Raw genomic sequence first — 14,246 nt, forward strand, 5'->3', positions numbered from 1 at the left:
AAATATTATATAAAAAACAAACGACTACACATTCCGATCCAACACAAACCAATACCGAAACCACAAAACTCCCCAGTACCCACTGAGCGCAAAGGAAAACCACCCGCTTATTGCCGCAGTTTCTGTTCGCCTGCCTCTTTAAACGGAAGCATGAACAACACCTCGAAACACGCATCCAAACAATTTATAAAGAATTACATTTCACGCAAAAGAAAACGTATCGAAAATCAAGGTATTCACAGAAAAATTCTACATAACCTACGAAATTTGTACATAACCAATTAATCTAAATACTTACACTCTGACCTACTTATAAGGAAAATGGTACATGAGCATATTTCTTTTGTATTTTCGAAACTAATTTTATGCTTCTGGGTCAGCATGATCGCAACTAAAGTTAGGTTAGCTTTGAATATTGTGTTTACTTTTTACAAAATGTCAAACAGCAGAGTATCTTTTCAAACTGTCACTTGTAAAATAATACATATAGTATATCTAAAAACTGCTTAGTCGAAATTGGTTGGGGTGATACGAGTGGTTGATTCCAAATGTATTATAAGCTACAATTAGAAGCCTTATTCTAAATCTCTGTTTTCAGCAAACTGACGTAAAACATACAAATAATTCCCGAAACTCCTTCTTTCATACAAAAATATATACATATGTCACGATAAGTTTAGAATTGGTGAGCTCATATAATGCCACTATACAAGATTTTCCCGAAATCAAAGGGCCTGAATCTTTTAAATACTCCCATGGTGAATAAATAATTAAAGTCTAAAATAATTGATTCTGCGCTATAATCCGTCAATGCCCATAAAATATTTTGAAAGAAAGATTAAATACAAAATCTAAAGCTAATATTTTCATGTCCGAAACAGTCATTAAACTAAACACAAAAAATAAAATCCAAACATAGCTTATTTGAATGTTATTATGTTGAATAGGTTCTTTGTTGTATGTGACTTCGTAAAGGTAATTTATATTCCTATGCACTGTAATACACTTCAAAGAGATTTCGGCCATGCGCGGCCATTTCCGTTGACCCTTCGGAAAAAAGATGCGCCCCGTTTGGCAGGATATCTCCTTACAGGATCATCTAAAATACGTGTTTTGGTTAAAACCTTAACTTAGAGCTTGGACGAAGGAAAAATAGCTGAAAATTTTATTTTTGGCAGACATTTTTACAAAAAATGAAAATTTTGCGACTTCTTTTTTCAAACAGTTGTAATCGATAAAAATCCTTCGTTCAAATCTTTAGGAATAGTATCTTAAAGGCCTGTGTAAAATTTAATGAAGATCGGTCTTGAGAAATATTGCCAACCGACTTCAAAAACACAGTTTCGAGAAAAAACGCGTTTAAAGACGGCGCACTTAGCCTAGCTAGCCTCGAGCGCACAAGTTCTCAAGGCTGTATCTCCGAAACTATTACTCGGAACAATTTGAAAATTTAGGAAAATATCCTAGAGATGTTGCAGAATTTAATAAGACATTAACAAAAAATCAATTTTGAAACCCGTAAACCCATGTAACCCCTTAAAGATTTATAAAGTAGATTGTTATTGCGTGAAGTTTATATAATACGATTATTAAGAGTTTTTTTTCAAAACGGAAAACGGAATTCCAAGAATTTGCATTGTATGTGTTACACATGTATCAATTTATTGTATTTAGTTTGGAAATGAATACCTTAATTTTTGGCGTTTTCTTTCTCTGTCCCCATGTAACACAACTAATTAAATTTTCTTTTTTAAGCTAACTTAATGCACAATTTTGCCTTGCTCCTGGAGGCACAAAAGTATGCAAATCCGAAATACTAAATTTGTAGATATAAATAGTAAATAAATAAATAGTATTTTTTATAATAACAATAATAACATCTGTCTTCTTTAACTTATTTCTAACCTTCCAAACAATAGATAAATATCAATTGCAATTAATCCAAAGAAATACTAACGATTAATTATTTGAACATCTAGTGCGTTCCATATTTGAAATACACATTAACTTAAAATATTTATAAAAATTCCCACGATGTTTCTGTAATAATATCAAATAATGATTCTAGCTGTTGAAATTGATAATTATTGGTTTAAGACTAAAAATCGTTCATTGTTTTTCGTTATCCAGACAAAATCAACTGTAATATTTGCGATCAAATTCTGGAAGGCCTTGAACTGATCGACGACGAATGTGATGTCTTTGGTATCCATATGGTCAAAATACAGGATCCGCAACTGGCAAAACGTTATTCGATAAAGACATTCCCAGCGCTTGTGTACTTCCGGTAAAGTATTGCCAATAGTGTTCCAATTAAATGTCGCAAAAGAAACGAGCCGAATTAGAATATATTGGAAGGTTTTTTAATAAATTCGGTTGATGCAATGCGAGTGGTTTCAAATAGATTCATTTAGAATTGCCTAAGAAAGTTGGGAGTTTCATTAACGCCATCTTGATAACTCCATTCTCTCTCTCAATTTAATGCCAGTGGATCTAAGAGTTAAATTACCAACAAGTTGTTCAACGACTGAGTAAATATCCGTCTATTTAAAAAGAAACCTTATCTCCAACTGAATCAAAGTATTTACTCATTCAAAATCAAGAAGCACTGAACATTTATTGAGTATTTCATCAACCCCGCAACTAATATGCTTTCAAACTTATAAGCGATAATATCAGGGGGTCCTAGGTCCTTCGTTATCTTAGAAGACATCAATGCCTTCTTTTATGTCTGACTGCATTTGTATTAATTTGGCATTTTCTTTCATAAAGAAACGGAAATCCTCTGCTTTTTGAAGGCGATCTACAAAACGAACAATCGGTTTTGGAATGGCTAATTGACGATGACAACCGCGAATTGGCAGATGAAATTGAAGAAGTAAACGAACGTATGCTGGATCGCTTAATGGCTGAGTCTACGCTATTAGTGGTGTTCTTTTGTAAGTAACGATGTTTCTAATTAACTTCAAGATATCTCTTTGTCTGTGGGAATATTTTCTTTAACCAATCAATTTAATATACAAAACATTATAGATGAAGAAGATTGTGCCGAGTGTGAGGAAATTCTCGAGGAACTAGAAGAGATTGACGGCGAAGCTGACATGTTTGGCATTGACTTCGTGAAGATTGCAAGCATCGAAGCGGCTAAGAAATACGATGTCGTGAATATTCCCTCACTGGTCTACTTTAGGTGAGTAAATTAATATTTGAAAAAAGAGTTTTTGCTTCGAATTAGGCGAAAATAGTGAACAAAAAGTTTACCAATAATAATCACTGCCTGATTTATATTTCAGAAAACAAGTTCCTGTTTTGTACGACGGTGATTTGCACCAACACGACAAAATTATAACCTGGTTGACCTCACAAGATGTTTTCGAAATCAAAAATGAAATTGAGGAAGTAAATCGTAAAATGTTAGATAAACTGCTCGAGGAAAACGAATTTATAACGGTGTTCTTTTGTAAGTAATATTAACTCATACAAAATATCGGAAAAGCTTTTCACAACATACGACATAACCCTTTAGATGAACATAATCAGCAAGACAGTATCGCTGCACTGGAAAAATTGGAAAACATCGATAGTGAAACGGATAACTTGGACATTACATTCGTTAAGATGGCCGATTCGCGTTATGCCAAGAAATGGGGTGTTACAAAGCTGCCAGCTATGGTATATTTCCGAAGAAGGTTCCCCAGCATTTATAGAGGTTGGTGCGGGAAATTTTGTTTTAGGAAAATCTGAAATATCTATGCGTTTCGAATTTCTTCGTAGGTGATCTTCTTTCCGAAGATGAGGTTTTGGAATGGTTACGCAAAAATCGCTTCCGCCAGCCAGAACTGAATATATTCATGTATGCGCTAATCGCATTGGCCGTTGGTTTCTTATTATACACTGCCTTCCTGTTGCAATGCTTTAAGCCGGCGCCACCGCCACCGCCGCAACACCCAAAACAGTCGTGATAAATTAAAAACCAAAAAACAATAAATAGTTACCATTAATTAAAGCGTAAAGAGGAATAATGAATACACTGGAAAAAGTCTATAAATTGGAGAAAACATTTCAAACACACATTTCAATAAATACATCGACAAAAGAATTAAAGATTTTTCGAATTATCATCCAATTCTATCGTCTAAATTAGACGTAAGGAGAACTACTACAACGAATTTTTAGCAAACATAGATCCGAAAACGAATCCAAATAAACATTTACAAATAGAGAGAGAGAGACATACAAAGGATCGATTGAAGTACATTTCGGGAATACTATCAGAGAGACAAAAGAAATACTTCTTGGCGAAAAATTAAAAATTAAGTCCACAAATATGCAAAAGCTAGACCGCCGCAACTAAAACCCAAACGAAATCTACAATGTATTTGTGTAAAGGCAATTGAGAAACTTAATTGATTCGTTGCCGTACGATTGTCGAAAATGAATTTGAATTTATTAAATAAACTTCTGCGAATTATTTATTACTGCACGTATATATGTACATGTATGTGTGCAGATATACACGCGCACACGACATTACATGTTTAAGCCGTTTGTATTCGCATATATGTATGTATAAATATGAATTTTTTGCTACAAAATGGATAAAATAAACTATTTTTTGGATGATAAGAAGCGAATGTGTGTTTACTTTCGATTTATGGGTTGGCAAAGACTGATTAACATTTTATCAGTAATTTAGATTGAAATTTAACAGTATTTTTATGTCTCACAAAGTTGATTGAATTTTGGTATAATTTCATGCCCTACGATTGGCAAGCAACGCAAATCATAGTTTTTCTTTGAAAATTAGGAAGGATGCGTCAACTTCGGCGACACTGAAGCCATAATACCCTTCACAATTGCAGTTTTTATAATATAAATTATATGAAAAATTATTTATTTTGATTTTAAACGGACAGTGTGAATGACAGCTAAAAGCAATAGTGGTCCTATTTGAACATTTGGCAAGAGTCAGAGCCAAATTTCATGAAAGTATCTTGTCAAACAGGAAGTTTTCCATACAATGAGTTGAGTTTGATTGTTCAAGTTCAGCATTATCCGATATCGGTTCCGACAAATAGGCCAGACAAGGACGTGGGAAAAATTTCAGATCGATATCTCCAAAATTGAGAGACTAGTTGACGTATATACCGACGGACAGACGGACAGCTCGTCACGGTGGTCATTTATATACATACATACATACTTAATAAGATCTCCGATGTTTCAGAATTTTACAAGCTTCGTGGCAAATTGAATATACTGTTCAGGGTATAATAAAAAAATGTGCAAGTACATTCACATAAAAAGTTTTCGACGCGAAGTCAAGCAAAATCTCCGCCAATCTTTTTCATTGAGGCATATCTTTTGTTTCCTTCGCTTCTTTGTTTCTGTATGAACTGATAAGCAAAGCGAGGAAAGATGTATGTGAATGGGCCTATGCAGTCCTCAATGCATCACAGATCATTGAAATATTTTTCTATGATTTCATGAGGGAGATCGTTCATGCCTTTCTTACTGATAGGATGCATAAGTTAACCGGTGTTAATCTATTGGAGTTTCATCATCTTAAACCCTGCCCTTAACAATAACAATAAGTGCACTCAGCTGTTGGTGTCTCTTATCAGAAGATTTTGACAGTTATCCCTTATCAATACTTTGTTCCAAACAGTGTTGCCAACACTTGTACAACTTAGGATGTTTTGCGGATCTCTCCTTCAATGCAGCAATCAGTTTATGAAACAAGTGCTTGATTCAATTATATAATATAACGTCTTGTCGATAGCCCAAAAACAACAATTTGACAAAAGCAATTGGATTCATAATGTCAAAATCAGCCGTTTTCTTTTGTATTGTTTTATTTTTATGATTCAAAAATTAATTCTTAAAAAATTTCCACCAAAGAAAATGCATTTTTTTAGTGGTAACTAGTGAAAATTAAAACAGAAAACGCATGAAAAAAGAAAATCATAAGTGATTTTGATATTATAGAAACAAACACTTCCTTCGTAAGAAGAAGCACGCTCCGTGTCGACACAACCTTCTATAATTGAATCATGAACAAGTGTAAATACTACATTGTTCGTTCAAATCATTCAGTCAAATATTATTTTTTACTAAAAATCACTCATAAAAACTGTTTGTGTATATTTTCCATTCATTTATAAAATAAGCAAAATCATATCTTGGTGTTTAAAAACCGCAACACTGTTTCGCTTTTCAGAGGTGGGCACAGAACAATCGCAAATAGTTCCAAGTGAAATCGTGAAACAGCGAATAGAAGAAAGAAAATTGACATTTGTTTTGGGTCAGCAGAAGAACGAAATAAAAACAAAATTGAAAAAGATTTGGTTATCCGAATACCAGTAAAGGCAGAGAACTTTGTCTTGCAGCTGCTAGTACATATGTATGTACACTTATAACATTCGTTGCATACGCTACCAAGACTCACTGTGAGCAGCCAAGTTGACAAGTGGAGAGAGTTAGCAATGTGTGCCGGAAGAATAAAACACCATTGAGAGCACTGTTATTATTGGATATTGAGTGGAGCTACGCTCACCTGGAGGCGAAAACAAAAAGTTTACATTTGATTTTGATGTGGAAACCAAATCAAAGGGAGGAACAATTTTCAGTTAGTTTTTGTTGTTCCGCGACTGCTGTGAATTGGATAATAAAAGCGCTTGTCTCACGGACATATTATGGTGCCATATCAAATGAGAAGAACACTAAGAAATATTAACTAAACTGGCAGCCGTGGAAAGAATAAAAAATCGTTTGAAAAATAAATGAATTAATAAAGTGAAACGAATTTCAAAAAAATTAATGCGTAAATTGGTAAGTTTGACTTTGTGAAAATAAATTAGTATTTGCAGTTGTGGATTTAGATTTATTGCTAATATAATTGATTCACCTACAAAGTGTAGCATCGAAAACAGATGTGCTAGTAAACAATAATAATAACCTTGAACTCACTCCAACTAACCAACCTAGACGTTGAAACTACTCTTGGTAAATTAGTGATTATTACAATTTACATAAGCCGAACTCACATTATCCCAAAAAAGGCCAACACTCGGTACCTAATAAAAAGTTCTAAAAAGCAGATAAAATGCTCTAGCCTCAGCGACGTCTTAAACAGCTGTTGACATGCTTGTTTTACTGCATGCCAAACATACATATTTACTCTAAAATATGTATGTTGATATGTGTGGGATGCATATGCCTCCAATCATCGATCTCACAATGCGGAAGTCTCAACCCATTTATTTTGTGTTTTGGCACCGTTTATATTAATCTTCTAATATTTTCTTTGTTTTTGAAATGTATATGCCTTTATTATACCGTAGCCATGTATGGTAAATATTTTGTCTTTTAATTAACATTGTCCAGCAAGTCTATTTTGCAATTTACAGACTCTGGATGTAAAGTCGCGAGTGAAGGTGAAAGTTGTCAGCCCCACAGTTTCTGTTGTTAAAATTTACACCAATATTATGCCTTGGGTTATGTATATATATACATACATATATGTATGTATGTTTATGTTTGTAGTCTTGTAAATGCTAACCAGCCTAGTAGGAAACTTTCAGGCTGGTGTGAGTGGTAATTGGACGAAATGTGTTAACATAGAAGATTTCTTTTCTATACAAATGTTTACTCACTTAAATTTAAATTTTATTATATAGTTGTATTCATTTTCTGCTTTCGACTCTTCATTGCTGTTATCAAACAGCTTATGCTTATGAATTTTACACAAAGCTTTCCAATGCAAGCTTGTGCTTAATACTCATTTGGGACCTAATGAGAATGACTGTTCAAATACTGATTAATTGCAAATATGTATGCATGTCTGATAATATATATGCTATGCGTACATACATATTTACATATGTAATGTATGTATCCAAATTTTTCTATTTTATTGCTAATTGTTATGTAGATAACTTTTGTATATTTAAAATAGAGCTATGACTGTGCAAATACCTACAAATAAAGATCTTAGTAACATATATTATCTTCTTATTAGAAAAGATCGATATAGATAGTCTCCTTAAATGTATGGTACACCCAACCACATATTATTCTTCCCAGTAGGGCTGTGACTAACGGATGTATTAGTTGCTATAACTATGGTTTCCCATACATTTTAACTTCATATGTTAGATATAAAAACTCCTCACTCGATCTGAGAACCATTAATAAATATATTTATTTAATATTTGATACGACTAGAAGTTAATTGGATATTAATAACTTCGTGTTCGCTTGTACATGAAAATAAACTTATGCACACCTTTTGTGAAACTTTTACTAACTAAATGAAATTATGTCAGGGTATAGTCCCAAATATTTTTCAATAAGTTTGATTGCTTATAACAACGAGCACAAATATTACGATAAATCTATTATTACTGTTACAAACGCTCACTTTTTGTTAAGCGACGTATCAGTTCAAAACCATGCTGCATACATACATACATACATACATATGTATATATGCATGTTGTTTAAGTACCTGCATATAAGCAAAGAATTTTCTCTAATTACATGTTCATATTCCATTACTACTCGATTGCGCCTAAAAGCACCAAATTAGTGTTTGACTTTCTAAATATAAATTTTTATGTTTATAATTTTATACTTTTTGTCTTATTTGCTCGTAATTTTTTTAATATTTCAAATTTGCAAAACGATTTCAACTAATTCTGACCTAAACTTCATTTATGATTTTTCTACGCTGTTTTGGGTGCAAACTTTTGGTTGCTAACTTGCAGTCTACGGTTATTCCCATAATTTTGTTTTACAAAAAAAGAGCAACAAGCAATGTGACATTGAGAGCTGCATACACAACGTGTATTTTTTCTCTTGTCACATCATGATATTATTAAAATTCAGTGTATAAAAATATATAATATGTTTAATTTTATTAAAGATTCCAATATATTAAATGTAGACACATTAGTTGGGTTTATATGCACATACATACATATATTCTGAGTTAATTATGTTGATTTTATTTTAAATACCTTAGATACGAAGCAAAATGTTTTGATAACACTTGAACACCACTCGGGTTTGATCCTTTCAAATTGCTAGTGTATAATTCCAAATTTTTCGGAGCGAGCGATATATAAAGGAGAATATGTACATAAATGCATTATCTATATAATCTACTTAACTATTTCACTATTATTATGTTTATACATGTGGATATTTTCAATTCTTGTTTTCAGATATTTCATAGGAAATCTTTCGAGCGAAATCGTATGTAAACACTACTATGAAATTGGATGAAATTGTTGCGTGGTGAGTTCTTTTCGAAAATGGTATTACAGTTAGACCAGTCTTACGTTGTTTCAGTATGAACTGTTAAGCAAAGCGAGGAAAGTTTTATGTGAAAGTTTAACATATTTATTTATTTATTTATTAATATCAGAATAAACTTATGTAATGTCTTCCAAAATATTTTTCTATACACGTAAAATACCAAATACACCATGTTCGCCGATTTTTTTTCCAATTCGCCACTTACTATTATTTTAGGTATCAGAAAAAGATTGGCACCTACGATAAGCAGCAATGGGAGAAAACTGTGGAGCAGAAAATTTTAGATGGTTTTAACAGTGTTACACTTAAAAATGCAAAGCTCAAAACAGACCTGATTGATGTCGATTTAGTTAGAGGTTTGTTTGCCAAAAATCCCACTGAATATGTAACATTTTCAAATACTAATATTTACACAATTTATTTCCCTTTGAGTAGGCTCTACATTTCCAAAGGCCAAGCCAAAACAATCTCTTCTAACTGTGATACGTTTGGCCGTGTTGCGGTACTTCTTCTTGCCTGTCTTTTCACGATGGTGGGTGAAACAAACATCGCCAAACACGTTCGCCGTGCTGCTATTAATGTACATCACACAAATGGTTACTTGGGCAATGTACACCTTCAATTTACAACGATTCGGTGGTATCGATAACACAAACACATCTTCGTCTCTCATAGACACAAATTTGACGAGGAGCAATGCGACCAAGGCCGATCTAAATTATGGAAGTAATCAGGTAGAAGAAGAGGTACGAACATGCATGCGTATGCTGAAAATTTATGCGCACAAGGACACATAATTATTTTGGGTTCCCTTTTAATAGCACGTTGTCACCTTATCGGACCTGATTATACCTATGGTATTGGGCTTGCTGCTCAGTTTTATACACTCGCAAATAGTGGCAACTAATATTTTAACTAGTGTAAAGTCCAAACATAGACGCTGTTCGAATGCCAGCCACAGTGGCAGACCACCACGACAAAGTGGTGAGAATCGTGTACGCAGGCGCAAGAAACTTGTTAGGTAAATTTTCACAGACATCAGTAAAACGCATTTCAAATCACTCACGTAAACATATGCACACATACACATATGAATATATTTTATTTAACATAAATGTTTACTATATAGATTGCGTAATCAAGATTCTACTGATGCTTCAACACAACAACAGCAGGCTGCAATAGTGCAACAACAACAACAGCAGCAGCAACAGATAACCACTACACAAAGTACACAACAAACACGCTTAATATGTGCCATGCAAAGAATGCAAGCGAATTCCGGGAAGCTAACCAAAATAAATAATGTCACTACTAATGTCGTGGAATCGGCGCCAAGCAATGGGGCTGCCGATATAAACGACTCCACAACGCCAAAGAAACGGCCACCAGTGCCACCAAAAGTAACACCAGCTCGCATTGGCAGCGCCGAGACCTTCAACAATACGACCATAACCACGACCGGCATTCGTCGCTGCACCAGTCCCGCCAAACTGAAGCTTGATCTCAAATGCGCAACGGAAGCGACGACAACTGCTGCAGACTTTAGCAGTACCAGCACCGATTGCAATACCGATAACCATAGTCCTACGAATAGTCATAGTTTAGGAAATAAGAAACGAAATGTAAATTGGCACTCGCCCATACATAACTATGCCATAGTAAGTAGCGAACCGACTGTGGTGAGTACACAAGAGAAGCAACAACAAACCTCACCGCAATCACTGTCATCCCCCTCCGGCTCCGCTTCAGTATCGGCAGCGACCACCACCACGACTAGTGAAAGCAATTCTCCGAATACAACATGCTGCTCCACAGGAACAGTGCGTAATAAAAGTGGTGCAATTGATGCCAGTTCTACCACTTCGAGCGCTGACTCTTCTCCCAGCAGCAAAATGGTACGCATCGATACGTGCGTACAAGAATTTTATGATGATCTCATAAGGCGAACTGATTGCCTAGTTTCCGAACATCGAAAGGAAAATATGGCGGATCATAGCGCGGGCGGCGTTGCTGCTGCGTCTGTGTCTACGAGTGCGCCCAACCAAGGTTCCTTGGCGATACCAGCACTTCGTAACAACAATCGACGCCAAATCTGTGAAGATGATGGCTTTGAGAGTCTGAATGGCAAAAGTTCAAGTGGGGAGGAAATGAATATAGCACTACCGGTTTCGTATGCAGAGACACCGGCGCTGACCGAAGAGAATAAACTACGTTTGCGATTAAATGCAACCAATCGGATAGAACGATTGGAAGATACCAGCAGTTATGAGGGAGAGGTGAGTTTAGATATCACAAACAATCTATTCTCCTTTATTATAAAAAGTTTTGCAAACTTTTTTGATTTGCATTATGAATGTTGGCGCAGCCACAATCAAACCCTTATTATCGCCTCAAACCGCTGAATGAAAAAATGCGGCCACTCGCCTCATGTGAAATCTATCAGCCATCGAGGAAACTAAATGTTTCCGTTGCAGCAGATGTAAGCAGTGGCGAAACCGATGAAGAGGGTGACGATGGAGAGACTATATCTAGTCCTGCTTCGCTGGGCAACGCTTCTAATTATACTGAGTGTACAACTTCTGCTACAGAATGGCTTGGTGTAACCACAAACAGTAATATTATTAAACTAATTAATTAATATTCCTACAAATCTCTTAAAACTCATGTTATGGAATTTTCACAGGTGAAGAATGCAGTTACAGTTCGGAGTTGGAGAATTCTGATAACTATAAAAGTAATCAGTTTTCAGATGAGGATGGCTACGATGCAGATTTCATGCCCACTACCATTTTGAATCCACACGGCACGTCAGATCGCAGTAAGTTCAGAATGCTTTCAAGCGCGAACCAATAATTTTTATTTATTTTTATTTGGATATATCTCTGTCAGTCAGTTGCACTGTTTGGGAACAACGCGAGATAAAAAAAGCACAAATGTCCGTGCTTGAGATTTCATCCTGTATTATTGAGCGCGTTGAGTCAATGCCGGAAACAAACGACTACATCTATATTGGTCTGGGGTTCTCATTCATTCTCTCTTTAATACCATCTTTTTGTCGGTTGTGTGAGGTATTTTCGTCATTTAGTGTTCCTCATACTTTGTGCTACTTCTTATTTGCCTTAGGTAACCATCGACAGCGCCAATGCCAATGAAATCAATTACCTTGAAGTTCCTATGCTGCTATGGCAAAAAGCAGCATTTTCCTTATGGAAAATATTTGGCTTTGCCTTTGGTAGTACCCAGTGGGAGCGCACTGTGTTGGTCATAAGCTGCCTCCAACGCCTCTGTCTCACTACAATTCTTTTCATTGTGTTCGCTGTGGCAGAACGGACATTCAAACAGAGGTGGGCGAATTTGCACAAAATATGGCAAAAATATATCCAAATTTTTAACTCAATTTATAGATTCCTCTATGCTAAGCTCTTCTCACATCTAACTTCATCGCGTCGTGCACGTAAATCCAACCTGCCACATTTTCGGTTAAATAAAGTACGAAATATCAAGACTTGGCTTAGTGTACGCTCATATCTCAAGGTAAAATATATAGGAATGAAATAATTGTATACCTAATTAAAGCTATAGACATGTATATATATGAAATAATATGTCGTTATTTTCAAGAAACGTGGGCCGCAACGTTCTGTCGACGTCATTGTGTCAGCGGCATTCATAGTCACCTTACTATTGCTGGCTTTTCTCAGTGTGGAATGGCTTAAGGACTCGGTGCATTTACACTCCCATTTAAATTTAGAGGCGCTGATGTGGTCTACAACAATTGGGATATTTTTGGTCCGATTTATGACTCTTGGCAATAAAATACATCACAAATATCGAAGCGTCTCTGTTCTCATAACTGAACAAATAAATTTATATTTACAGGTATTTAACACATCATTCATAACAGATCTATTTACGTGAGTTAAACTTTGTCATTCAATTATTTTTCGATTTCAACGCAGATTGAACAAAAGCCTAAAAAAAAAGACGAACTTATGGTATCCAACAGCGTACTCAAATTGGCTGCTGATCTGCTTAAAGAATTGGAAACACCCTTCAAAATATCAGGACTTAGCGCCAATCCCTATTTGTTTACCACAGTGAAAGTTGTCATACTCTCCGCTCTGTCGGGTGTGTTAAGCGAGATGTTGGGTTTCAAATTGAAACTTCACAAAATTAAAATTAAGTAAACCGGAAAAATTAAACAAAATATTTTAAATATTCCAAGGATGTAATCTGGACCCCCTAACGTGCTTGAATCGTACAAATTCAACCGAAACAGTAGTAGCACTAAGTTTCAAAATTTATGTATAACCACATAATTTATTATTTAAAATATTTCAAGTGGTCTTATTTTTGCTCTGATAATTTAAATTCAATATTTTAATCGGATACTTTTCATATATGAAAATGAATAAAAAAAATGTGTATTTAATTTCAACTAATAAAGAAGGATACAACCCAAAGGAAGTCTTTATACTTATGTACATACATGAAACGAGCTTTTATAGTACTGTTGAAAGAAAACTAAAGCTATATTAAAGGTAATACCAATTATATAAAAGCAATACATTAAGTATAGAAACAGTACTACTTACAACGGTCTTCCTCGAGACATTAATCTTTCAATTGCAATGAGTTCATCAGCCATTTAGTAACTATATTAATATATTTTATTTTATCACAATAAGACTTTAATTTTTAAATATTCAAGCGTCTTTAACTATTTTTTCTTTTTTATTTTTAATACTTAGAAACCAAAGAAATCTACACTAGATATTTTTGCTGGTACCTATTTAAGGTAATTCACTTGGATTGATCAAAGCATTTAAATGACCGCTATTTTCGGCGTTTAATTTCGTTTATAAGTTTAAAAACATAAAAAGAAGTTGGCAACGCGATATGACAGTTGTCAAATTCACCTC

The 14,246-nt window shown here is 34.6% G+C and overlaps 2 protein-coding genes across 7 annotated transcripts in view; both read left to right on the plus strand.

Annotated features, from left to right (window-relative positions):
* Positions 1 to 4,232, plus strand: part of LOC120770428 (FK506-binding protein 5) — a 41,202-nt gene extending 36,970 nt beyond the window's left edge. For 4 of the 6 annotated variants that reach the window (XM_040097881.1, XM_040097882.1, XM_040097884.1 and 1 more), the window contains 6 exons: positions 2,131 to 2,287; positions 2,773 to 2,939; positions 3,034 to 3,190; positions 3,294 to 3,460; positions 3,527 to 3,709; positions 3,775 to 3,962. In XM_040097881.1, the coding sequence (XP_039953815.1) occupies positions 2,131 to 2,287; positions 2,773 to 2,939; positions 3,034 to 3,190; positions 3,294 to 3,460; positions 3,527 to 3,709; positions 3,775 to 3,962 (1,019 nt within the window). Of the gene's footprint in view, positions 1 to 2,130; positions 2,288 to 2,772; positions 2,940 to 3,033; positions 3,191 to 3,293; positions 3,461 to 3,526; positions 3,710 to 3,774 lie in introns of all 6 variants that reach the window. The other 2 variants (XM_040097887.1, XM_040097883.1) reach the window with 1 other exon arrangement.
* Positions 4,233 to 6,219: 1,987 nt separating this feature from the next.
* LOC120771250 (protein phtf) lies at positions 6,220 to 13,787 on the plus strand. Its single transcript, XM_040099165.1, has 13 exons — positions 6,220 to 6,831; positions 9,228 to 9,300; positions 9,538 to 9,677; positions 9,757 to 10,067; positions 10,143 to 10,342; positions 10,451 to 11,600; positions 11,690 to 11,936; positions 12,008 to 12,142; positions 12,214 to 12,392; positions 12,448 to 12,668; positions 12,729 to 12,858; positions 12,946 to 13,203; positions 13,284 to 13,787. The coding sequence occupies exons 2-13, from the start codon at positions 9,275 to 9,277 to the stop codon at positions 13,509 to 13,511; spliced, it is 3,225 nt and encodes a 1,074-aa protein (XP_039955099.1). The 5' UTR covers positions 6,220 to 6,831; positions 9,228 to 9,274; the 3' UTR covers positions 13,512 to 13,787.
* Positions 13,788 to 14,246: the final 459 nt, after the last annotated feature.

This window comes from Bactrocera tryoni, chromosome 3, assembly GCF_016617805.1.
Source record: "Bactrocera tryoni isolate S06 chromosome 3, CSIRO_BtryS06_freeze2, whole genome shotgun sequence".
In the NCBI taxonomy this organism is placed as follows: domain Eukaryota; kingdom Metazoa; phylum Arthropoda; class Insecta; order Diptera; family Tephritidae; genus Bactrocera; species Bactrocera tryoni.

Coding starts and splice junctions, on each gene's coding strand:
- LOC120771250 (XM_040099165.1), top strand. CDS start 9,275: ATGAAATTGGATGAAATTGTTGCGTG. Junction 9,678..9,756: donor TGATGTCGATTTAGTTAGAG/GTTTGTTTGCCA, acceptor CCCTTTGAGTAG/GCTCTACATTTCCAAAGGCC. Junction 13,204..13,283: donor AAATAAATTTATATTTACAG/GTATTTAACACA, acceptor ATTTCAACGCAG/ATTGAACAAAAGCCTAAAAA.